Source organism: Oreochromis niloticus, linkage group LG4, assembly GCF_001858045.2.
Source record: "Oreochromis niloticus isolate F11D_XX linkage group LG4, O_niloticus_UMD_NMBU, whole genome shotgun sequence".
Classification (NCBI taxonomy): Eukaryota; Metazoa; Chordata; class Actinopteri; order Cichliformes; family Cichlidae; genus Oreochromis; species Oreochromis niloticus.
Window position 1 is genome coordinate 18,418,133 of NC_031969.2, and position 27,375 is coordinate 18,445,507.

General features: G+C 42.7%; 1 protein-coding gene across 1 annotated transcript; it reads left to right on the forward strand.

The window, feature by feature from the left end:
• Window positions 1–500: 500 nt before the first annotated feature.
• Window positions 501–27,281, forward strand: grid2ipa (glutamate receptor, ionotropic, delta 2 (Grid2) interacting protein, a). Its single transcript, XM_025906616.1, is given in 24 exon segments — window positions 501–987; window positions 2,371–2,624; window positions 2,715–3,047; window positions 3,129–3,283; window positions 12,592–12,867; window positions 13,868–13,953; window positions 14,068–14,137; window positions 14,502–14,798; window positions 15,102–15,253; window positions 16,863–17,024; window positions 17,493–17,599; window positions 17,728–17,875; window positions 18,698–19,029; window positions 19,704–22,093; window positions 22,096–22,168; window positions 22,302–22,389; window positions 22,680–22,769; window positions 22,906–23,102; window positions 23,190–23,345; window positions 23,641–23,727; window positions 23,814–23,943; window positions 24,115–24,233; window positions 24,339–24,503; window positions 25,676–27,281. Coding segments are annotated over 24 exon segments (6,030 nt in total). The 5' UTR covers window positions 501–905; the 3' UTR covers window positions 25,757–27,281.
• The last annotated feature ends 94 nt before the right edge of the window (window positions 27,282–27,375 follow it).

The window sequence follows — 27,375 nt, forward strand, 5'->3', positions numbered from 1 at the left end:
TCTTAAATTAGTTCTTATTTCTTTGTTGTAGAAGTGTGTGTGTGTGGCTGTAGAGTGAACACCACCTGCCGTCTTGGGAATCCCACCTGTTTTGAAAGCACACACACCTGGCAGGTAAAGCACAGCAACCACTGCTGTAGCTCCTTTGTAGGAACATGAAAGCACCACTGTTCTGTCACAATTCCTACAGAGACAAACTGGATCTATTAATCCATTAGCCCTGTGGTCTTGTGGCAAATTCACTGTGGATGATTGGCTTAGCCAAAAAACCCACTGCTGTATTTGATGTGTGTGTAACCTTGAGCCCATCTCTAGGCTCCATGTCTATAACCAGTGCTCCAGTAGCAAGGTTAGCACAGATGCTATAATCAGAGACGTGTCCCTGGCTCGTACTCTACAGTTTCTGGGTCATTCCTCAGCCCTCTGAGAGGGCCTCATGCACATGAGCTACGGAGGGAGACAGAGAGGCTGGGAGTGAGAGAGAGAGAAAGGTATTTATAGAAAAATGGGGCTTCGCTGTACCTTTTCTCGCAAAGAACCATTTCAGGACCAAGTGAGCATGTCCCAGTTTTCTGATCGTCAGCCACAGGGTTTGGACTGAGGCTGCCTCACCCAGGATGGAGAACCTGACTTTCAGACACTCTCCCTTCTCCTCCAGCCTCCACCTCCACTGCTTCAGACTGCTACTTCTCTGAGAACAGGGGGAGGCACTGGCCTACGTAATCTCCAAATGTGACCTCTCAGGTACACTTGATTTACATACGTGGGTAGAAGCCTTTGGAGGTAGTGAGCTCAGGTGAGGAGCAGCGTGAGGGTGTCCTAGGACACTCTTTGGCTGCATCGACCCCCAAGCTGGGGGTGAAGGTAGGCTGGCTGGAACGTGCCCTGCCGCAAGCCGGGCAAGGATGAGGCGTTTCCTGAGCAGAAAGGGCCGCTTCTCCCTGCGCCAGAGCAAGTCGGGAACTCGGAGTGCCTCCAAAGATTTCTGTAAGTCTGTTTCTCAGAATGATAATTATTTTTATGCTATTCCCGAGGCGTTTCATCTAGTGGAAGTCAGATAAAGAGGGAAGCTTTAAAAGGACCTGGAGCTCAGATGTGTATCTGTGTCACAAGCCGGAGAGAAGAGGACAAGAAAGTCTCGATACTGCCGCTTATGTTCTTGCAGGGAGAGAAGATTATGATCCACATCTCAGTAGTAGCGATTTTCCAGTCTGTTTTAGAGCCTTAATCAGCTACTGTTTGTTTCTGAGATCAGGCTCTGTGGGTTTTTGAGTCTGTATATATGTATTGTATTCACCGCCCTGAATATTCTTCCCTGTGCTCTGGTAAGATCTGTCTTTTTTATGTCTTGTTTTGAAGTAGAGTCTGACATTTTCAGATTTCTTTACAAAGGCTTGCACAGAATTTGCGCTTTTTAATTAGTCTTTTTTTTTCTTTCTTTTTCTTTTCTGTGTCTTTACAAGACGAATCATTTGCAAGGAAGAAAAACAATTCTTTGGTGCTGGTGCTGCGATTGGTGAATATTTTTTTAACGTGCTTTCCTTTCTGGTTTTCTGCCTTGGGACCATGATGTCACAATTGATCTTTTTCATGGAGTAGCGGCACTGGCTTGACTTGGCAAATTTGATCACTATTTGATCAAATAAGTTTTCAATCTTGGCCACATACATGACAACTATGTACAAATTAGCTGGTTCTAATAAGTAACACTGTAATACAAATATGGATGCTGCAAAAGACAAGAGCATAGACAAAGACTTTGGAACAAAATAAAAGCACCTTCACGTAAAGTCAAAGTGCACTTAACAGTCCCAATAATGTCCTACATATATCTTCGATGCATTCGGATGGCTGTGGAAGACGAGTGATTCTACTGGGAGACTTTCGACAGCAGCTTAATGAGGCCAGTGACCAGGGGAAGGCCGGTGGTTCGACATGTGGGCTAGATAGCAGCAGGCATAAATAACCTCCTTCGGTTTATTAAAAGTCAATCTTTCTAAAACAGAGAGAGTGCCTTGAAATTTTGCGGTTTCATTAAATAGACCAGTGCACCTGCTGCTACAGCTACAAGCAGCTCCATATCTCAGTTGGCCCATTTAAACAGTCTGTTCGACCTCTATTCTACAGCTCGCAACCACCTCCACTGTATTAGGAGCTTGGACCAGATTAGCAATGCTCTTTTTTTTGCTTTCAGGACATGCGACAAGCGGTAAAGCAGAGATGGTTTCACCCCTTCATAAAGTGCCTATTGATATAATCATCTTTGAGTCTGAGGTTTTGCTTTGTTAATACCTAATTCCTCCCAAGAAATGTACAAATGAGCCATTTCTTTGCGTCTCTTCAAGTCTTATTTCTCTTTCTGTTATCCAGACCTCGGCCTCCCAGCCACCAATCAGAACTGGCCAGAGGCTTTTGGCTTCCGACTTGGAGGCACTGGGCCCAGCTATATCCTGTCTGTTGTAGAAGGCAGTAGTGCCTACCTGGCTGGCCTACAGCCCGGTGACCAGGTGGTGGACATAGAGGGCCAGGATGTGACCAACCTCAGCACACCGGCGCTGATCGCTCTGGCTCAGACCCTCAAGACGGTCCCACCGAGCATCGGGGTGGTGTCACGCATTGAACAGGTCAGCTGAAAGTCAACAACCCACATTTAGCTCTACAATGGTGAAGACGGTGCAAAGGTGGCAAACTTTATTTATTTTTTGCCCTGTCAGATTGACATCAACCCTGGCCCAGATGGCCGTTTTGGCTTCACCATTGTGGGAGACAGCCCGCTAATGGTTGAGGACTGCATGCCTAATGGTCCAGCTGGCCGCAGCGGCCTCAAGGCAGGGGACTATGTCATGGAGGTCAACGGCATTCCAGTGAAGCACCACGAAACAGCAGCCGCCATGATAAAAGCAGCTCAGGGACGACCTCTGCGTCTGGGTGTGCTCAGCATGGCTCGTCGACCAAAGCGGCTGAGCAGCAGCATGAGGGTGCTGTCACAGAGCGGGGACAGCGTCAGGGAGAGCCGGGCCCACAAGGCCATGGAGTTCAATAAAAAAGTAATTTTCTATCATTTTTCTGCATGTTTTGAACTGAAACTTAACATATTTAATGATGCCTTTTTTTTCTTTGTCTGTCAGGTGGAGGAAGTGTTAGGAGAGGAGCCAGATGTGAAGGAACAGCTGTTTGAGGTGCTAAAGCAGTACGCTGCTGAGAGGGATGTGGAGAGCCTGGCTGAGGCCCTGCCCGATATTCTGATCACTGAGGAGCATCAGCAACTGATTGACAGTGTCAGGTAGCTATTCATTCACCCAGATATGCAATCAGAGAGAGACTTAGAGGTAAAACAAGTCTGACTAAATGCCATGTGCATCTTTTAAGAAGATTGGCTTCAATGATTTACTTCTTTTCATGCAGTGATTAACAACACTTTCTCAGAAACACAGGAGTTTCTTAAAACTGTTCCTCTCGTACTTAGATGTCCCTGGAATACTAATGAGGGGGAGACTCACAGTGCAACACAGTTCTGGTCATTTTTACATCTGGTTGCAGACCGAAGCCAAACCTGATATGATATTTAGTATTTAGACTCTGATTATAATCATCTCTTTCACTAATCCAAGCTGTATAAAATGCAAACTCATATACTCACATTTTATACTCTTTACATTGGTTCCAATATGTTTCAGGAAATTCTTGTATTTACATACAGAGCACTAAACAGCCAGGCTACAGATTTATTTTTAATCTCAGCTTCTTACAAAATACACTGCTTCTCGCTGTCTTCACAGGCTCAGAATTTGTTAGTTGTTCCCCAGTTTATGGGGAATTTTATTGAATCATTATTATTCAGTTATTTTTAAAAGACCTGTTTATTTCATCGTGTCTTACGGTGCTTTTTTATTGGCTATTATGGCACTTCATTTTCTTATTTATTTTATTGTTTTTGTGAACAGTGCTGTGTGACTGCTGTACCCTGCCTCTTGCTTGTGACTGCTGGGATAGGCTTCAGCCTTGTTGGAATTCTGAATTTGTCACATTGTTAAGAAGATATTTCAATGGATCTGAAGCTTTGTATGTGACTGGCTTGGTGCCATACTTAAGTGTAAAAGATTAACAAATCATAGGGACCCAGGTTTATTAACAGCATGGTGACACGTTCTAAGTAATCAACACTGCATCTTCAAGTTATCATGAACCTTTTTTTGGGTCCAAAACAAAAATAGCTGAAATTACTGTTTCTGCTTGTAGATGGAGTTATAGACATATTGGGTAAAGTTATACAGTATAAGCTTACACAGCAACAACCAAAAAAAACCTAGTGATTTGCCATAGGAACCCCTGCTCTTTCAGCATTTTACTGTGAAATGTGTCAGGGACACATCAAAACCACACATAAATAAGTTTCTTTTATGTCTAACACTGCTCTTGGGTGCTTGAATGTCACTCTTCTGTTTACCCCCACCTCAAGTACAGTATGCAAAAAGCGTATGATTAGAAGTTGACCGCCGAATATTGCATTTCTTCCTCCTCAGCAATCATTGGAAAATCAAAACCCAAAACACAACACCGCTGCACACGCTTGCATTTCCACTCTCTCTGTCTTTTCTGCTCACTTCACTCTCTTTTTTTCTCGCTTGGTCTCCTTCTTTCCCACATCTCCCTGTCAGCTGTGATGCACTCTTTGATACACGCACCAGTTTTTTGTGTGGATCACATTACTGGATGCTCTTTATTCCCTCCTCTGCATACAGCTCTTAGCTGCTACAGCCAGTTTGCTGCCGGTGGATGAGATTTTGCACACATAGTGTAACACACAGTGAAACATGCAGATGCTCAGTCTCCATCCACACAGTCGTGGCTTTGAAGTTCCATACTGGGAGACATTATGAGTTGCTGTCTCAGGTGAGTACCGAACAATTTGTCACGATTAATTTTCAGAGCGTTTGCAGCATGTAACTGGTCATCAAGTTTGCCTTCCTTGGCGTCTGTCGTGTGTGGTCATTTCTGATTGGTCATCAAGTAAACTGGACTGCTGTTAAAGCTCTCTATGACAGCCGACTTGTTACAATCAATTAGTGATGAGTTTTCCCTGTGCCTCATTTTTTTTGGTGACTAATCTGTTCTACCTGCAGCTAAAAAACAAAGCTGCTGTCCAGTCGTCTCAGTTTCATTTGAACACAGATGTCTGTCTCACAGCACTGATGGCTCATTTCCATCCTTAGAAAGCTGCCTGGGAAAAACAAATGGTTTGCAATGTTTGTTGTCCACAGGAGAGCCATCAATTATGCATTAGCTGTACCCATAGAGGACTGAGGACTGTTGAGCTGTTCTTCTCACTTTCAGTAATAACTCTAACAATAATTGCCTGAGTCTGTCTTTAAAAAAATCAACTCTACCTTCTTTTACCCATAATTCCATACTGTGGTGCTGAATCAGGAATGCTATAACCTTTAAAGGATTTGATGTATATGTGCTGCGTTCCATGTTTATGTCTTTGTGTCTGCCTGTTATGTTGCCTACATGCTAAAAAAAAAAAAGGCTGTGCAGATTTGAAAGGGTGTTTTTGAGTTTGTAGTTTCAAGAACGGCTAAAAATAAACTTTTAGAAGAAAGGTCTTTATGCTGAATCTTGAGTTTGTCTGTGGTGGGAGCCGTATGGAGTGTTTCCAGGAGCTGTGCCTCAGGCGTTGTGTTGGTTGATGTAAACAGTTTCTGTGGACAATGAAATTTATAATATGAATGCAATCTCTTCTTAGCTAATTTTGCTCAGACTTTCATGGTTCCCCATGAAAAAGCCCTCTGACTGCAGTTATTTCTTGACTTTCCAGTGAGCATCTTTTATTAAAACCATGAGGTTTACATTGCTCGTTTTGAGTGAAAAATCTCCAGATTAGACAAGGTCCACAAAATTTAGTGCATGGTTCCCTCACAATGAATTGTCATAATTTCAGCTATTTGCTTGTGACCTTTCTTATAACTTCAGATGTATTTTGGTGCTAATGAGTAAACTGTGTTCCCCATTTATTGCATTTAACTTGTCAGCATGATGTAGCTATTCAGAGCTGTTACCCTAGCCTGAATTTGCTGATACTGAATGCCTTTTTTGTCTCATTAAGTATACTGATTGTGCTATAACTCCTAATCGCAGTGATCTGAAAAGCTGTGCTGAGAATCCAAGCCACTGACTAAGGAATTAAGATGTCCGACAGCGAGATATACGATTATTAGCGTGCTCCGTCATGAGCCTGGTGCCAGTGTCGTCGTTCTGAGCGTGGAGAATCAAGTGTTTGCTCTCCTTCTGCCACCCAATCTGCCGGTGTGTGTCCCTCAATCACTGTCACTTACTACGACAGCCCTCACACACTCATGCACATGCATTTACACACGAATGTGAGAACACTCCACCCACCCTTCCTCTGATAATGAGAGGTCTGTGTCAGAGGATCTGAGGTGTGCTTAACAGCTCATGAAACTATTTCTTTTGTCCGCCTTGCGAAAACTTGACCAGCTGGGCCACACGCTGCTCAGTCTGCCTCTGTCCCCATCGCTGATTCGCCTCGCCTCCTCCCAAAGGATGTGTTCTATTTTTAAGCAGCCTACTTCTTTTAATAAATTCTCTCTTAGGTTTCTGGCGCACTTGCTGGTGTCAATTCTTAAATGCTGTAAAGCCCAGGGGTCAGCAAGTGCTTGACAATTGAAATTAGAGACAAGCTGGGAGTACCTATTAGCTCTTTTGTTCATGTGGTTCTGCAGTGTTTTGATAACTTGTGAGTATAGTGAAGTGTCAGCCTTTGTCTGACACTGCATCCATATATAGACTTCAAAGGTGTGAATTAATTAGACTTTCACATCCTTTTGTGTTTGAGTGCCAAAATGTTTTCAGCTTCTGCTTTATGAATCAGTCTTTTCTGGTAGTTTTTGCACCAGTTTGGATACATTTTCTGCCTAGCATACATGTAATGAATAGGGATGAATCACACAGTCACAACTGCCAAACTTCCTGCATGTTCACTTATGCACATTACAGTTTCATTGTGCTGACCTGCCTATGAAATTCCACTGGGGCTCCACACTCTTCTCCACTTCTCTCCTCTCTCCCTCCTCACTTACTCCTCTGTTCTTGTCATTCTTTCTTTCCTCCACTGAGGGAAGAGAAGATTTGTCACTCACTACCTCTCACTGCTGAATGATGGACAAGTCAATGCTGAGGATTATCCTTTAACCGAGACCAAGAAGACAACCCTGTGTTGACCTCGAGCCTTTGCTTCTGTCTTTTGGTGCCTGTGGAAGACAGGGATAAAGGATGGGAAGGGATAAAGAGTGCTCCCCCAAACATGAAGTTGGAGAAGAGCTAATGATGCTGCCTGAGGATGTTTTGGAGGTGTGGAAGGATGTAAACCACAGCCACTCTTATAGTTTGCTCCCTCCCTCTCTCTCATTTGCTCTCGTTCTTCATCTGGCTGCTTTCCGAGCCTGCAGCAAGCACCTTTGAGATCCAGGACACCTTTGCGTTTCTCATCTTTCTCTCCTTTCTCCTTTGTCCGGGAGAGTTGTTTGTTCAAAACTAGATGGGGACTAACTGAGACAGAGGGGAGGCATTTGCATTGCTTAACTGAGCTCAGACACTTCCTCAAAGCCCCGAAGAGCCATGGGAAGGGATAGGAGCCTTTCCAGACACTTTCGGTATGGCACTTTTTGTTTGATCTCAGAACAGCGTTCACTGTGCTTTGTGTTGTTTGTGCTGAGCTGTATTTGAAGTTGCTGGAGCGCTGCTGTGCAACTATATCTGGTGGGCTTGTTATCAAGGTGTGTAATGATGATAATTTTACACTTTGTGTTAGCATGTGAAAATGTCAAAACTGGAAACATCCGATTCCAGCCGGCAAAACAGCATGAGAAAACCTCTAGATTTTAGCAAAACTCAGTTTGACATTTCCCAACAACCACTTTCACATTTTCTTTTGGAGGCTTTTTAATTTCACTCTTTATTTTAACTTCACCGTGTCACATAGTGTGATTCCTGTTTGCAGATTCATACTTGGCCCAGCTGTTAAATTAGCTGATCGGAAGTGGGTCTGATGATGATGATGATGATGATAATGGTTCTCTTGCACTGAGTTTCCCAGCTGATTGCAATTGTCATTCATCCCTCTGTGCATCATGTCCTTGATCCACCCCTCCCTCAGACCTAATTATAGACTTATCTCGCCCTCCTTATAATTGAGGGCATCCCAAGGCCTACATCCAGCTTCACTGGAGGGAAGCTTTGAAGTTTCTGCTCACTTGTTTTGGCTAGGCCAAACTTTTTTTTTTTTTACAAGTGAAAGTTTCTTTGACGGAGGTCAGATCGTTTCAACGGAGTTACAGTACAGGGATGTAGAGAGGGAGTAGAGGCGATGACAGCAATAGAAACCGATAACTGACAGAATGAAATGTGATAAACGTGTAAAAACTGGCCCCATTCTGTTTTGTTTTTCCCCCAACTCCGTTTGTCCGGGGAACCACGGTGATGTATGACTGTTTTTCAGGAAAGTTGAATGGCCTACATAGGGTGTAAGCACAGAAAATACAACTTCATTCCCAATAGTTATATGACCCTGGCCTAGAAAGAGCTCTAGTTTTCTGCCTTCGTTCTTTCCTAGTCTCATGACACTGTCAGGTTTTACAGATCATGTCTTCATATCTGTCTCTTCTACGTTTTTTGCCGTTACTTCATCAACTCTTGCTTGTCTGTCTTGCCTTTTCTTCCTACTTTTTCTTTCTTTGTCACTCACTCCAGCTTTCTGCTGGCTTGGATGGATATTGTTTTCTCTTATGTATAGCTGTCTATAACTGGAGCATGGTCCTTGGAATAGCAGTATCAAGCAATCTGGTGTTACAGAAGAACACATTGCTGCCCTCCAGGGAAGAGTTGACTTTTTGCTGCATGAATACACAGTGCACTTAATCATTGTCACCCTCATACACACCTTTTTGGGTTCACAATTAACATGAATGTAGGTGGATGAAGCACTACCTATGGAAGAATTTGTGTCACTGATAATACTGAGAAGGTTGTCCCAACATGCTACAGAAAGCAGTAAAAGTAAAAGGGAAGGTTTAGAAGATGGTAGTGAGACCTGCTATGATGTATGGTTTGGAGATGGTGGGACTAAATGACAGTAGGTAGGGAGAGTTGAAGATGCTAAGATTTTCATTGGGGCTGTCCAGGAGAGAACAGGAATAGAAATGAGTACATCAGAGGGACAGCTCAGGTAGTATGACTTGGAGACAAAATTAAAGAGGCAAGGGTGAGATGGTTTGGAGAAATACAGAGGAGGGATAGTGAATATATTGGACAAATGATGTTGAATATAGACCTGCCAGGCAGGAGGAAAAGAGGAACACCTCATGGTTGTGGTGAAAGTGGACATTTACTTGTTATTTTCTGGACTGGCACAATATGTTTTCTAGTCTCTGAATCTTTTGTGAAGACTCTGTATTTCAGCTACATTTTCTAGATGAGCCTCAATGTTCTGTGCATTAATAAACATTGTAGCTATTTTTCCATTTCTGAAGAATGAAAACAGTAAATTCTGAATGTATCTGTTAAGTATGTGAAGAGAGCTTCTTTTGATAAAGTTAATGTGGGCCCGTGATTGCACCATGGGGAACGCCACTTGGCATACTACACTGTTTGGTCACATGAAAAACCAATTATCTGATAGTCACTGAAGCAACTTTACCACCTCAACTCACTGTCACTCATGTTTCCATTTTTCCCTAACGATGGGTGTAACTGACAGTTATAAATCCGTTTTTGACACCAGTGAATAGAAAAAAAAAATGTACAGCATTGCTTTATCTAGTGTCTTTCTTCAGTCTGAAGAGTTGATCATTGCATTTTTTAAAGCTGGGTACAACCCTGGGTGCTCCTCAGTATTCTCAATAACAGAAATTCCTCCACAAAAATGTATCCTTATGAAACAAAGAAGGTTTGCATAAGAGTGACTATAATTAAGTGCATTGTGTAATCATGGGTTTGGTCTTATGTCAGTGAGACTGCAAGCATCCAGACTGCTTTTCCATTATTCAAGTTTAGTGAAAATACCTGATGATGCTGTGAGTCTGTCCATGGCTGGGTTAGACCACAAGAGTCATTAAGTGTTAATGAGGTTGAAAAACATACAGCGAATCAGCAGTTAGTTCCCATATGTATTTGTGTGTGTGCGTGTGTGTGAGTCTGTTTGAGTCAAGGTGGAATAATTTCTGTACCAGGAGACACTGTGGAAAAGCAAACTGTAATTTTGCAGTGCTTTTGGCTTTGTGCTCTTTGAGTTATGCTTCTAATATACGAACAAGTGTATTGCAGGTTTGTTCTTGTACAAATGTAATAAACCATATGAAAGCTGCAGGTGCAACCAGTAAGCAAAATAAATGTCACAAGTCTGACCAACAGTACAAAACTAGAGACTGTATTAAATTGAGTGTTTTATTCTTGTGGATGATGAGCACTGGATGTTGGTAGTGGTTTAACATACAGCTTGGCAGTGCATGACCTCATTTATAGAAGTTTTAAAAGTCTCAGTCTGTACTTTTGGAACACCTGTGCATAGCTGGGTTTTGGATACCGATCAATGTGCAGTGTTCCAGGTTGGTTTTAATTAAAGCTGTGGTCTGGTGTATATCAGCGTGCACTTGCATAAACCTTTAAGTTTTAGTGAGTCATAACTGTGTGTTAATAATTCTCTAGAGAGTTAATATCTATATTCCCTCAGCTTTGCATCTTAAGATATTGGTATGAAGGCAACCCACTACATAAGCAAGGATTTTTAAGAAACTACAAAACTGATAATAATCTAATCTTTGCCTCCTAACGATATTCCCAAATGTACCTGTAAAATCACTGTGACAGCTTTGAAATCCAAAGTGCGCCACGGAGCCTTATTGGGATTTAAATCAGAATTTATGCTGTGTACATGGAGCCACACTGGAACTGGTGCACTCTGAAAAAAACAAAGCACTCTTTCCTGCTCTGCAACAGTGGAAGCACCCAGGAGATTCACGATGAAGTTAGAGAGATAGAGAGAGTTGTGCTGAGAATCGAGGGAGCATCATTTTGTAGGCAGGATGGGGAGGAAGATATGCAAAAGAGAAAAGGTGGCGGGGAGGTGCGCGTGTATGTGTAACAGCGAAGCGCCCTATATTTAAATAAGGAGCACACGATAAAACACTTTCCAAAACAGTTATTGGCAATATTTCTTCCATTTCTAGGTCACTTCTGTTGCTTTGTTATGCATTTTTCTTGTTCTTGCAGATAATTGGCCAAATATAAACCAGCAGACAGCACTAAGACTCCAAGAGAGTTTAATGGGACCAGACATTTCAAACAATCTAAAAAGATCAGTGGCAAATGTCAGGTTTGGGTGTTAGTAGAAACCGTAAGAAAATGGTTCTTTATCTGTGGTTTAAAGCTGATGCTAAAGAATCTTAACCCTTCAAAGCCTTAACCATGAAATAATTGTGAGAAAATTCAAATCTTTGGAAAATGGGGTGTTCTTCTGACAAATTAAGAAAATAATTTTCATATATCAATTAATATCATAAATATATTTGCTATATTTGGCTAATTTTTTGCAATTTATTGCTTAAAAATGTATTTTGCAATTTGGAAAGAATTGGGTTCATGATGTGGAACGCATTAAAGGGCATTAAAGGGAGAAATTTGTATCAAATAAATAGCAGCAAGTTTTTTGATGCACGCAAAGCTTCAGAGAGGTTGTGCATCTGAAATACAAGCTCTCCTTACTAGGCTTAATTCTTTATTTAAAAAATAAGTTACAACTCTGTTTTGTTATTTTTAATCTATGTGCATGAAACATACAAAACAGATTGGGGGAAACTGGGTGCACTACCCTCACAACACATCCTTTAACACACTAAATTTAAGGGTAACTTGATGTGAGGGTTTGCTTTTCCTTTAAGAAGGAAAAGAAACACATTTGGAGTAGATGATGGGAGGGCAAAATAACAGTAGTAGGGGGGGAATGAAGTGCTTTCTCCCAGAGGTGGCTCTGGCACTGAGCTTCCTCACATTTCGTATATTAGCAGTGAGCTGTCACTGATACTGAACACTTTTACCTGCAGCCGCTAATGTGACAGGATCACACAACAAAGCTCGTCTCTCGTCTCTTTCATTCTCTCACTCACATGCAAACTCTCACAAAAATCACACACACACTCAGATGTTGGACCAGTTCTTTCTGCTTGCCTCGACACTCCCATGAGATGATACGGATTGAACTATTTTTAAGCCAATTAAGTGGATCCTGCTGTTGGAGCAATACGTAATCAGAACAAGAATCCCTCTGCAGTTTTGATACCTCGGACAACAGATGTTTTGAGAGATTAGTATAAAGAATCTTGATTTTTGTTTGGGAGATTCAGGGTGAAATACTGCTTGTTTTTATTGTATATGATTCTGATCTCTTGTAGAAATGTAAAAAAAATTGCTGGTTACTGACTGAACACAAGAGAAGCTGAACTGGAAACTGCTCCTCCTTTGCTGTAAAAGCTTATCCAGTCTCTCTGGGGTTTGTTCTGATCCCACAATGTTTGTCAGGATCTTCATTCCCAAGAAGCACCGGGAGCGTTTTGACGAAGTGGTTTCCCAAAGCCTGATGAGCCGGCTGAAGGGGCGCAGCTTTAGTGACCCCAGCCGCAGCCACCTTCGCCGTAGCCGAAGCGAGGATCACCCCGAACGCCTTCTTGTCTCCACCCGCGCCAGCTCGGTGCCACGCACCCACGCAGAGGAAGGTGTGGTACCCCCTGCCCGAGGCATGCGCAAGACCACGTCACTCATAGCTGGCCACTCCAGTGGCACCACCACAAACTGCAGGTCTGTGTTAAGCAACAATGATTTGGGTTTTCTTTAAAGTTTATTTAGAGCAAAAAGAAAGAGGCACACAGGTCCCACCTCTGCAAAAATGATGAGCAGTATAAGAGATTTGGATTTTCTCTGCTAACATTTAATCAGTTCCAGAGTGTGCTGGCTTCAGTTACACAGTGTATGTCATTTTTAGTCTTCAAGATGCCAGTTCCTTTAAATAACTATCTATCCTCCTATGTTTGATCACTGCACCTTTCCAAAAATCCCCCAAAACTGCCTGAACAGCCGTCTCTGTGTAAGCATGGAATTTATTTAAACTGGAACATGTAGGATTTCAGTGAAAAATAGATCCTTAAGTGGTAAAACCAGTGGCGACATAAACCTATTAGGACAGTCACGCCTGCTCTCTTTTCCTGCAGTGATGTCGTTTTTCATCATGAATTGACGTCACTCGCTTTTCCACTCATATAAACTCGTTTAAAGATTTAATGCTGAGAGGTGTTTGAAAAACACCTTTAAACATGATTTAAGCATCCTTTCACCATCTGCTAAAGTTATGGGAGTAAACCGCCACAAGACACTCCCGATCTCCTCGTTATACAGCTCCCTGGGGACACATTGTCCATATTTAAGTAGGCTTGTTCATGCAGGATGTGAATTTAAAATAGTGTGCTGAATATGGAAGTCTGCTCAGCTTCTTTCAGAAAAGCCATAAGAACCAGTCAATTTCACTGTGTTATGTGACTCAAGTCTACATTCACTGAGCTTGACAATTAATGGACTTCACCCCATTTATTGTAACAGTTTCTGTCCCCTGGATGTTATTTTAATTAAGTTTAAAAGTTTAAGAGGGCTTTCTTGTAACCTGTTTTCTAATCATTACTACAATCGTGCTGATTTAGCCCCTGAATGTGATTACTGTGCGATTATTTCAGGTGACCTGCTTTTCTTTTGCAACAAAGGAGCTCTGAGTATAGTTGTTAACTGAAGCTTAAATTTGCTTCTTTAGGACAGTGAGAGTTTGCAAGGGCAACATGAGTTTTGGCTTCACTCTCAGAGGCCATGCTCCAGTGTGGATTGACTCAGTGATCCCTGGTAAGAATGCGTGTGCCCCCTACATGTTTAGAAATTACACTGCAAAGCAGATAATAGACTTCAATATGAACTCCATATAGGTAAACTGTCTGTCATTCTTTCTCTGTTCTTCAGGAAGCCCTGCAGACAAAGCCGGTCTAAAACCAGGAGACCGCATCCTGTTTCTCAATGGACTGGACATGAGGTTGAACTGCATAAACTGCACATATTCTTTGCATGTTTTTGCATAAAACAGTGCAAATCCTAAAGCAAAAGAAGAAAAGTGACAGGAAGTTAGCATAAACATGTTATTATGGTCCCACTGTTAAAGATATTTTTTCATTTGTAAAACTTGGAGCCTTTGAATATATTACAAGACTAAAGTAAGACAAAATATGACAAGAAAGTACCCCCCAAATCAACTTTTCATTCATTGGTTACTGGTTATTTGTGCACCACTAACATGACATAAGTAGTAGTGACATCACTAAATTGTAAGTTTTAGCTTTTCTACTGAATAACTGGTAGAAATGCCTTTGACATCCTGGATACCATCTGTCCGCCTGCAGGACCTCCTCTCATGAAAAGGTAGTGTCCATGCTGCAGGGAAGCGGTGCCATGCCCACACTGGTAGTGGAGGATGGGCCGCCTACATTTACCCTTGCAGAGCAGGACCTCGCAGGAGGTGGCGTTCCCACAGAACGGGCCCGCTCTCCTGTGCTCAGCTCCCTCCAGTGGGTGGCGGAAATTCTGCCCCCCAGTATCAGGGTTCAGGGTCGCACCTTTGGGCAGCAGTTGGAGCACCTGCTGACCATTCAGGAGAGATACACCATCTGCAAAGCATTGGAGAACTTCTTCCAGCATAGGTAAGCAAAGCACAGGGAGACAAGGAGAGAAGGAGAGTATGGATAGAGACCATAGATTGTGTACAGTTTAAAGTGGAGAGAGAAAAAGCTAGTGACTTAATATATTAATATGGTTATATTTTGTTGAGCTAGAGGCAAATTAAGTTGTGGGTTTGGATTTCAGTTCCGTTCAATAAATTAGGCCACCTACGTAGGTGATGGCCATACACCTGAGTTCAAATTTTCCTGTTACCCGCTAATTCCTTTGACCTCTAACTGGACAGCCAGGTGATCTCTGTCCCGTTGCCTGTGCTTCAATGACAGGAATGTTGACACTCTGATCGTGGATGTGTTCCCGGTGCTGGACACTCCAGCAAAACAGGTGATCTGGCAGTTTGTTTACCAGCTGCTTACGTATGAAGAGCAAGAGCACTGCCAGAGCAAGATTTCACGTTTTCTTGGATACAAATCCCCAGGTAAGTGCACAAATTTGTTGTAGTTTACATTTTTATGACACTTGGTATTACATATGGATTATGAAAATGTGTTTGTGTGTGAGATGGAGACTGTTCTAATGAAACGGTAGTGTCCTTTTCACATACCTTCAACCGAAGCAGTCGAGACTGCCAGCAAGACAGCTCCTTACACAACAGAACCAGGTTTACCCCAATTAAATTTGCGCACTGTTAGGCCTTTGTCTTAACACCACATATTTGAAATACAAAAGCGTTTCTACAGACAAAAGCTTGGGTGTGCCACGGCCTCCCCGGTGTCACCCATTGTAGCCGACCTTTGCATGGAGGAAGTGGAAAGTAAAGCTCTTGGATCTTTCACAGAGACAGCACCTAGACACTGGTACAGATACATCAGTGACACCTGGGTCAAAATCAAAACTCACGAAACATAAAGTTCACCAGGGAAGATGCAAAGTTAATACAAAGATAATAATTTAATGTTTCTGGACTGTGCTGTTGCATTACGGAGGATGGAAGCCTCAACATTGACGTTTACTGGAAGCCCACACACACACAGACCAGTACCTACTCTTTGACTCCCACCACCCTCTGGAACACAAACTTGGGGTGATCGGGACGAATCGGGCAGAAGGGGAAAAAGGAACACACACGTGTAAATAAAGCTCTTAAAACATGTCAGCGAAGATGCACAGGAAAGAAGGTCAGACACCAACTAGGGAGAAACAGAACAACACTGTCTTCACTTATGTTATCTTGAATCACAACATCCCAGTGCACTTTAGACCACTTTAGCCACACACTCAGACAAAAACTGGTTCATCCCAAGGACAAAACTCCCAAACACAAGCTAAACGATGTAGTGTATGCTGTGCAGTGCAGCGAGGAGTGCTCAGACCTCTACATTGGAGGACCCAAGCAGCCGCTCCATAAACACATCGCACAGCATAGAAGAGCCACCTCGACAGGACAAGATTCATCTGTACATCTGCACCTAAAGGACAAACGTCACTCTTTGGAGGATGCCAGTGTTCACATTTTGGACCGAGAAGAGGAGTAAAAGAGGTCATCTATGTTTGCTGTGAATGACCATCTATGAACAGAGGTGATGCTTATGACACCAGCTGTCAGCCACCTACAATGCATTTTTGAGATTCCATCTAAGGCCGCTTAACCCCCACTCACATCTTGTGTCAGGTGATCTCAACAGGTCATATGATAGGAAGGCTGAGAATCGATGCGCCACTCACAATCGAAGCCTCTGGTAGTATTGACTCATGGCTTTGCTTGGCTCATGTTACGATGCACCTCCTAAGAGACAGTTTCCCAATTTTTTCCAATTTGTGGGACTCTCCATCTTTTGGTTTTAGAACTGAAGAAGCTTCTTGAACATCACCAAACAACTTAAAGAAGTCAGTCGCCTTCGTTTCAAGCTCTTAGGACTACTATGACCAGGATGACTGAGAATCTCCAGAGACATATGTCCTGACGATAATCACGGGTCATTTTTGGGGGATCTTAAATAGAATTGCTAGTTCGGTGAAATGCAATCAACCCAGGTGCTGCAGCCCCTTACACTCCTGCATTGCCAATACATGTGTGTGTGTTCCAGTTCCACCTCCACCACCACCACCTCCCCCTCCTCCGGAGCCCGAAGTTGTCCCTGAGCCCCACCGCCGTAGCAGTTCCATGAGGGTGACAGGGACCACGTACAGGAGCAGTGTGAGGGGACGTAGCTCTGATGACCTGGTCATTGGTACACACTTGGGCATGGGTACTGAACTTTACTGTCTCTGTCATCATCAGCAGCAACATTAACACCCCGACCACCTCGGCACGCTTGACTCCTATCACGATCATGACGCCATTAGCACTGATATTGTTATCATTGTGCCTGTCCACACGGTCCTGTTTAAATTCACTTATTTATTTCTATCAGAATTTAATTAAATTTTCTTCAAGCTTCTTTTATATGAACAGTTTTGTTGAAATCACTACATGCTTTTACATTTGCATATTTAATGTATTATTTAATGTATTTTAACATGATCCCATGCAGTCATGTAGTAACATCGGACTAAATCCAGTATATCTCTTTGCTGATCTCACTCACTCACTCTGCTCACTAACTCACAAACCACCCAAAGCCCAAATACTAACAACACATGCAAAGCTGGAATCTATATTTGGGTCTATGTCACTCATAAGAGTCTAAGTTCTTCCAATGGTTGTGTTATCATAGGCCACCGTGCAGAGCCATTACTGGAGACGGGGATGAGGCTAGCTCCAGGAGAGAGACAGTCAGGAGATGGTACCTCTCTCCCTGAAACTCCCAACAACCTCACTAATGTATGTAGCCACGCCCATTTTAATGAGACAAGATGCATATAATAATGGCAGTTAAAGAGTTAGGATAAGAATTCTCAAACCAGTATATATATATTTATATATTCGTTTGCACATTTTCACCATGTAAGCTGTCAGCAGTGTACGCTGAACTGGAGAACATGTATTCAGCCAAGAGGTCCAAGTCTCTGAAGAGTCGCCCGCCTCCTGCCCCTGAGAGTTTGCTGGATCTGGACCCTCCGTCACGCACCGCATCCCCTACGATACACGTTAACACAGGTAGCTGATTGTATACGTTTGCATTTGGAGCTGGGGTGGAATCTTACTCTAATACACAAAATCTCCGTCTGTCTGTACATCATGAAAACCTCCTATATGATCAGGAGCTGAGCACCCAAACTTGACATACAGGTGCATCTTAGAGCCCTGAAATTTCTTATCTGTGTCACATATTATTGGGGCGTTGTCACGTTACCTAGCAACCACCTAGGTAACGTTTGCGTGTGTGTGAGGGAGAGAGATTTTAGGGAAACCATAGAAGTGAAGGGGAATGACAAAAAAGGGCTGCAGAAAAAGAAAGATATACAAAAATCCTGCGTTTAACGAACAGATTTTTTTCCCCTGCTGTACATAAATACACAGCAGAGCAGAGGTTTAAGTCAAATACCAAATTTAATCTCCTCAAAAAATTCTTTTCCCGAGGGCTAATTTATCGTTTTTTTTATGACCCACGTGGGAAGGATCAGAGCAGTCATCACAAATTAAATCTGGATCATGCTGGGTTAGGCTCTGATGATTTAAAAATTTTCCATCAGTAACAAAGTGCTGTCATCGAACACTGAGCTGCATACATATTTGGTGATGGTGGAAGTGGAACTAGAAAACACACCATTAAGTACACCTGTCAGTCAAAAATGAGATTTCTCTGATAGTTAGTGATGTAATTACTGGATGTAATATGAACATATGTATTTGTTCTCATAATTCATTGACTGCAAGGTATCATTAAAGAGACATTTCTTTTAACTGCTACATTTAAACATAATTAAGAAAGCCAAGATTCAGCTGTCATCATTACAACATATCATTTCCTTGTCTTAGGTAGCCGCAAAGGCCCTTCATCCCATACATCCTGGCCGGAGCCTCTCCCCAGCCCCCCACAATCCCAATTCTACCCATCAGGGTTAACAAGCCAGACCAGTGGGGAGTCCAACCCTTACATCAGCCTCGACAGTCCCCCTCCCTCACCTCCAGAACCCCCTGACTACCCGTCTAGCCCCCCTGCTCACCGCAGCAGCAAGCGCCGTTACACCTTCTCCAAACCGCCTCGCTCTGAAGACACAGACCGCTTTCTGGATGCACTGAGCGAGCAGCTGGGACAGAGGGTGGCCATTGTCGATGACTTCTTGACTCCTGAAAACGACTATGAAGAGGTAGAATCACATCAACACTGCACCAGTTTTCCAAAGCACTGAAATGAAGTTATCATCAAGTAACTGTTTAGCTACTGGGAAAACTAATGTTTAATTTTTCACAGTAATCAAAATTCCCTTAATGGCTACAAGGTGCTTTATGCAGTAAAACAAAATGCCTGTTAAATCCTTTGTGATCACAAAGCACAGGGAGTTTAGACATTGTTCTGTGTTTTAAAGGGTTATATTTGCTTTATTTTACACTATTATGAGATTATCTTTGACCAGAATAGTCTGTTACCCTCAGTGAATTTCTGTTGTTTCTGTGACTTCAAACAACATCATAAAGCATAAAGTATCATTAAAATTTACTGCCAGTCTTAAGGTTTTCTCATAGGTTGACTGCCTTGACCGTGGTGTTTTTAAAATCAAAGAAAATTTATAGAATAATATGTGTCATAGAGAGAGGTTCACAAGCTGTTGTTGACCTGACAAATAAATCTGCAAATGAAAGAGCATGTAAAGGATTTAAAAACTTCACTGCAGCATTTGCATTGAAATACATTGAGGTTGTAGAGAACCTGCTTACACATTTATGTATTTTATTTTTGGTTAACTCTTGTAGTTTGACAAATGCACCAAAAAAATCCACTTTGGCATTAGGTCTAATGAAGTGTAATTGGTGTTAATGCCAGGATGTTGTGCAGATGGGTTTCCCAGATGAAGAGGATGAGGATAATGAAGACGATTTGGTGGTGGATGAAGAGGAAAATGGAGGATTTGTTGCTCCAGAGCTCAGCAGCCCGAGTGATGTCCAGAGCAGCAGTGGAGAAGAAAATGCCTCATCTCTGACCTACTCATCTTCCTCTGATCACATTCCCCCACCCCCCATGACCCCTCCTCCACCCCCACCAGTCCAGTTCAATGATCCGCCTCCGCCTCCTCCGCCTCCAGCATCTGCACAGAGTCAACCGCAGCACCAACAGCAGCAACAACAGCAGCAACTAAGCTACACTCCTGAACACTCCCCAAGAACATACGTGCCCATCCGCCGGAAATCCGGCCCTCCTCCCCCACCTCCTCCCCGCAGTAATCCACCACCTAAACGCCATTCCTTGCATAAAGTCCTCCCTACAAGGGAAGACCTACAGGTGCATGCTACCATACAAGAGCTAAAAGCCTACCAAGAGCAACAAGTCTACCAGGAAAGGCAAGCCTATGAGGAGCAACAGGCGTATAAGGAGAGGCAGGCATATGAAGAGCAAAAAGCCTTTGAAGAACAACAACTCCTGCAAGAGCAGCAGGCCTTGCAGGAACAACAAGCTTATCAGGAGAAAATTTTCAAAGAGAGACAGGCTTATGAAGAGCAGAAGGCATTCGAGGAGCAAAAAGCTTTTGAAGAGCAACAGTTGTACCAAGAGCAACAAGCCTACCAAGAAAGACAAGCGTACGAGCAGCGTCAAGCCTACCAGGAGCAAAAAGCATATGAACAGCGTCAAGCCTACAAGGAACAAAAAGCATTTGAGGAGCTTCAAGCCTACAAGGAGCAAAAAGCATTCGAGGAACTTCAAGCCTACCAGGAACAAAAAGCTTATGAGGAGCGTAAAGCTTATGAGGAGCAAAAAGCTTATGAGGAGCGACAAGCCTATAAGGAGCAGCAAGCGTATCAAGAGCAACAGCTGCAGCAGATCTACCAGAGCCACCACTCGATGCCTGCCCAGCCAACACAGCAGAAAGCCCATTCACCTCTTCCTCTTCAGTCCTTACCTCCTCTTCCCTCTCCAGATTCCGTCCATCACCATGCAAACCACCCTCTTTACATGATGCGCCAAGCACAGCAGCAGCAGGCCCACCAGACTCATCATCACCGACGTCTGTCCCGTTCTGCGCCTCCCCCACACCAGCCGTCACCCCAACCAACAGGCCATCCCAGCCAACAAGGTCAGTACGTAGAGGGCATCTACCAAAGTCATCAGAGTGTAAGACCCCAGCCCCACCATTCCTCAACTGAGATGCTCCACCAGATGCACCAAGCCCCGGCTCATCATTCCTCAGCTGAGGTGCTGCATCAGTTGCAGCAATCCCAGGCCCACCACTCATCTGCTGAGATGCTTCAACAGATGCAGCAAGTCCATGCCCACTACTCATCATCAGAAGTGCTCCACCAAATGCACAAATCTAAGGCCCATCATTCGTCAACAGAGCTCCTGCACCAGGCTCAACAGATGCAGCAAATACAGCCTCTCCACTCCTCCACCGAACTTCTCCACCAAGCCCACCAGATGCATCGAGGACAGCCCCACCATTCCTCAACTGAGCTGCTCCATCAAATTCATAAACCCCAGGCGCACCACTCCTCTACAGAGCTTCTTCATCAGGCCCATCAAATGCACCAACCCAAGCCCCATCACTCCTCCACAGAGCTTCTGCATCAAACCCAGCAAGAGCCTGCATCCCTCCCAGTTCAGCTAAACCGGGATGGCCACTCCCATCAGAGCAGGAGAAGTCTAAAGGGCCATCATCAAACTGAAGTGTCGGTGCAGGGGAGGCACCAAGAGCAGCAGATCCACCAAACCCACCACCCCCAGCCCACAAAACCCTCTCCCCAGAGACCCCACTCTATCCAGCAGACGCACCACCATTCCAGCACTCCTCAGATCCACCACATCCATCACATGACCCCACAGCCACCTCCTCAGGACTACCAGCACCAGATTCACGTCATCCACCCTCCCCAGCAGCCTCACAGGCCCCAGCCCCTTCTCTCCACCTTTCAACCCCTGCAGCCACACCAACCCACCCTCTCCACTTTTCAGCCACTGCCTCAACACCCCCAGTCACAGCACCAAGTCCAGTCCTCCACCCAAACTGCCCGCCCACAGTCACAGCCCTCGCATCATTTGCTGCAATCTCAACACCAGTCCCAATCCCAGCCTCACCATAAACAATCCCACAGCCAGAGCCAGCCCCAGTCCCTCCCCCACTCTCTTTCTGACCCCACGGAGCACCTAGAGCCCCCACCACCTCCTCCTCTCCCCCACCCTGCTCCCCTCCACCTCTACCAAGACCTAGTCTGTCCAGAATGGACTCCAACCATATGAGTGTAAAGAGGCTGCGCTGGGAGCAGGTGGAAAACTCAGAGGGGACAATATGGGGACAGGTGAGTTCTGATTGGAAGCTAAAGCTTCTCAAAGTGCCACCGAGTTTAGATTTAGAATTCTAAATGTAAAATATTTTGCAAAACTATAACATTTAGACCTCTTTTTTTAAAAGAAAATGTGTGTGTCTGACAGTTGGGAGCAAATTCTGACTATGAAAAACTGCATGACATGGTGAAGTATCTGGATCTGGAGCTGCACTTTGGAACACAGAAGAGCTCCAGTGAGTATAAGGGGCTGTGTGCCTAACTGGAGTGCTTTTATCTGTGCACACAGCTAAATATTCATAAGAGTTAGGGAAGCCCAGTATAAAGAGTGAAAAATACTTTGATTAGTGATTCATTTGATCGGAAGACAACATTGACTTAATCTGTCATTGTACTCTATATAATTTGCCTTTAAGAAATCAATGTAAGCAATGTAAAAGGAAAATTCAGACTAAATCTGTTTGTCCAGTTTCTCTCACCTACCTTTCTAAATTTTGGCATTTAACTTCCCCCGTCTAATTTTCAGTGCCTGTCCCAGAACCATCCCCTCAGCTAGAAACCTTCAAGAAGAAAGATGTTATAGAAATTCTGTCCCATAAGAAAGCTTACAATGCCTGTGAGTATGACTGCCTTTTTTTAAATTTTTCAAATGTCATTTGTAATTAAGATGTCAAGATGAAAGTTATAAACCATAGTTATAGCTCTATGAATCAGAGTTAAGTACTCTGATGATGATTATCTTCTGCCTCTAGCCATCCTGATAGCCCACCTGAAGCTGTCTCCAGGGGAACTGCGTCAGATTTTGATGAACATGGCCACAGACAGGCTGGAGCCAGCCCACATCAAACAGCTGCTACTATATGCCCCCGATGCAGAGGAGGTCAAAAAATATGAGGAGTATAGACAGGACCCCAGCAAACTGAGCGAGCCAGATCAGTTTGTGCTGCAGGTACAGTTCTGGTTTACTGTTACTGGGCTACTTTTGAGTTTCATTGATCTTGCATTTATCTTGATTTGCCTGTTGTGCATATATCAGATGTTATCAGTACCGGAGTACCAGACCCGCCTCCAGTGCCTCCTCTTCAAGTGTTCTCTTCAGGAGAAGACGGAGGAGCTGAAAGGAGCATATGACTGTATTTACAACGCCTCCATGGAGCTGAAGACCAGCAAGAAGCTAGCTAAGATACTAGAGGTAGTCCTCATGTTCAAAAACGTTATGTCACTGTAGATTAGAAACACATGAAAATACAAAATACTTCTTTGACAAGTCTGTGAGATACTGATAAGACACAGAGTCACTGTAGAAGCAAAGAAGGACTTTTGCTAAATTATGTCTTTTTTATGTGAAAGAAGAAGAAAAGAAGAAGAAAAATTAAATTACGGGAGCAAAGAAAATTATACTCATAAACGAGGGGTGAAAATTAATGATCAGATAAATTAATAGTGATAAAATAACAGATCTGTTTACTCATTTGTGCCCTGTTTAGTTTGTGTTGGCGATGGGGAACTACTTGAATAATAGCCAGCCTAAAACCAACAAAACTACAGGCTTTAAGATCAACTTCCTTACAGAGGTACACCAAATGATATTTAACATATTATGGAGTATTTATGTATGGGCTTGCATGTGTATTTTATGACTCCACAATATCGCGTGCAGCTGAGCACAACTAAAACAGTGGACGGGAAGTCAACATTTCTGCATATCCTGGTTAAATCGTTATGTCAACATTTCCCGGATGTGTTGGACTTTTCCAAAGATCTTACGATGGTTCCACTTGCAGCAAAAGGTAGATGCATACATTTTAATATTTATTGAGAGTCTTTTATAAATGTACTGGCACGATTGTCAAATTTAAGTGGTTGTTTTCATTTTGGCTACATCTGTTTTTTTGTCTCTGGGCATCTTTTTCCTCTTGCCTCTGGTTTCCTATGTTGTACGCACACACACCTGCTTTTAGTAAACCAGAGGAACATCACCTCCGATCTGAATGACCTTCATACGACAATCCAGGACATTCGCACAGCTTGTCAGAAGATGCCTGCGACTTCTGACGACCGCTTTGCTGTTGTCATGAGTGTATCCTTAAAAAAACCCCACTGGGGATGAGGCACAGGGGACAAGGAAAACACTATGTAGTAAATAAGATTAAACATTTTTGTGCCTTAACTTTATGGTGTTAAGAATTTCCTGGAAAACAGTCATCCAGCAATCCAGTCTCTGGAGTCTCTCCAACAGAGAGCCATGGAAGAATTCAGCAAGACTGCCTCCTACTTTGGAGAAGACAGCAAAGCCACAAATACCGAGGCCTTCTTTGGTATCTTTGCCGAATTCATAAACAAGTTTGAGGTGAGCAGGAAATATTAAGCCATTCTTCATTCAAATGATTATCTTTGTTGTGTCTGCAGCATATTTGCCTTTGTAGTTCCCTCCCAGCCGTCTCAGGTGCTTTTGCTCAACTGCTTGTGATGCATAACCTAAAAGGTTGCAGATAAACAGTTGCACTGTGTTATCATCTGATAACTGCCTCATTACTTGCTATATTTTCTGCTTTGCCAGTGTTTTTATTTTCAGAGAGGGCCGTGCATTGTGTTTAGTAATGAGCACTGTCTGCATTAAATCAAAAAAGCACTCTGCTAGGTTACAGCACTGATAATGAGCTTCATGATGTAAACTAGCAGGGCCACTTTGTAAACACTCAGCATTCATTAACGTGTTCCAGCCCGCCAGACGTTTGATGTTGGAGGTTTTAGATGCTATACTTCAAATTTTTAAAAAATGCAGAGTTTTGAAAAATTTAACGCTATTTTGCAGCAGCTCTTTGCTTTTTCTTTTTTCTGTGTTGCTTTTTCTTTTTGAGCTTTGCTGTGCTTGTGGTTTTCAAACTTATCTAACTTTTAATTTGTTTGTTTTTTTACATCTGTTTATTAACATTTCTATGTAGTGAGTAGACCACATGAATAAAAGTACAGGGCTACACCTCTTTGTCTATGATTTCAGGTGTATAAAATCAAGTACCTACCCATACCGTCTGCTTTTTATAAACATCACTGGGATAAATCAGTTCATGAAATTTCTCCCCTCCCAGATATTCCACAATCAACTCTAAGAGGTGTTATTGAAAAGCGAAGGTGTTTAAGAACCACAGCAGCTCAGCTACAAAGGGGCAGACCACATAAAGTTAAGAGCAGAGTCAACCAGTGCAACCTCCATCATTAACATCAGCGCAAAAACTGTGCAACTGGAGCTTCATGGCATAGGTTTCCATGGCTGAGCACCTCCTGCAGGTGTACTGTATACGTTGCCCAGTACTTTTGTCCATATAGGGCACTCACAACAACTGTCACAAAAAATAAAAATATATATCTAGAAATATTACATATTTCAATAAGCAGGGTGCATGCAACAAAGCAGTAGGTTAGAAAAACTAAAAATAATGCTACCTGGAAAAACAAAGGATGTATATAAAAGTAAATTAAAAGAAAATCCTGCAATCTTTTTTCTGCATTTCTTTGCCACAGAGAGCTCTGAGTGATCAGCGAGTTGCTGAAATCCCGAAAAGCCCCAGGAGTCCACGAATGGCCTCCCCGCTGGCCTGGTAACACACATGCATGTGTGGAGATTACAACATGCAGTTGTTCATACAGAACACAGTATACCCAAGTACACAAACATCCTATATACATATACTAGTATATAAATACACTAACATACAAGCACATAAACCACACATCACAATACCAAGCAAAAAAACACAAGCTAGATGAAGGGAAAAGCAGAAATATTGGCATCAAAGACAGATAATGTAGCTTTAGACCAGTGTTGTACTATATTATATGTATCTTCAATGACGAAGACCAGTCAGTAGACTGCAACCTTGTTGAACCGTCTGCTGTTTGATAGTCGCTCAGTAACATCGCATAGTTTAAGTTATATTTCTCTAAGCCCTCTAAGTTTAGGTCATTGAGCACCTGGATAGTGCGGTACGACAGTGATTTAATAAAATCTTTGTGGCATAACCCCGATTAAGACATAGATCCAAAAATAGATATTTAATTTAAATATATTCACACTCGTTGGTTCAGATGAAAGTACAAAAGCAGTTTTTGGATTAGTTTGACCTTTTTAAGGTGCCCACCGCACTGAATGTAACGTAAATACTTTACTAAGTGATGCTTGTTTTCTTAAGTAAGTCCTCAGCTTAGGATGCATTATTTGCAGCACTCCTTTAATTTCAGTGGAATTTTCCATTTTCTACCATGCCAGCTGTAGTGGTAAGATTTTTTTTTGTATTGCTCTTGTATAATGCTTAACTCCTGACCCCACCAACTTGTGTATATGAATCATTGGCTCAAAGTCACTGTTGGTGGAATTTTCCATCTCAAACGGTGCCAATATACCAGTAGGATTTATTTATTTATTTTTTGGATTGTTCATTTTGTTTCTGCATTGCTCCTATATAATGCTTTACTTCTTATCCTACCAACATGTATGTATATAAAGGTGACACTGGCTCCAGTCTCGAAGACACTGATAACAGATTGCCGAAGTGGGATTATGTGGATCTTACAGCGGGCACTGTGCAATAAATGAATGTTTAACTGTAGTCCACTGTTTGGTGTTATATCTATTAAAGTGTAAATAGGGATTATATTGTGCGTGTGGACTGTACAGAATAAGCCAGAATATGAAGAAAAACATATGCTACAATTTATAAAGCACTTTGTTACCCAAGTATTTCTTTTACTGAATGTGTGATATGATGGGACCATAGAGTTATACCACTGAGAGGGCGAAATATCAGTAAGTGTAGCAGCATTTGATATCATTTTCACACACAACTAATAATGCAGTATACCAGCTGTTCAGATATTCCCGTGCTTTGTAAAAACTGAAGCTTATAGCTAATATTTTTTGAAATCATAAGACAAATTATTACAGTAACAGTCACGTGTGCAGTCAGTAAAACCTTTGTTTTCTAATGGTATAAGTTGTAATGTTCTGGCTAAAGTACAGAATGTAAACCTCTAAGGCATTGGTGTCCATTTAAGGCCTACTAAGTGTTAAGTCTGTGTTTTGTATTGTAATCTAAATCTGACAAATATAAAGAGCTGTGTGAGATCCACATTTGGGTGAATGTCTTCTTCAGAACTTAAGCTATCTTTATGCAGAAATGCTGAATGGACTGTATCTATGCCAGGGCAAAATCAAACACCTCATA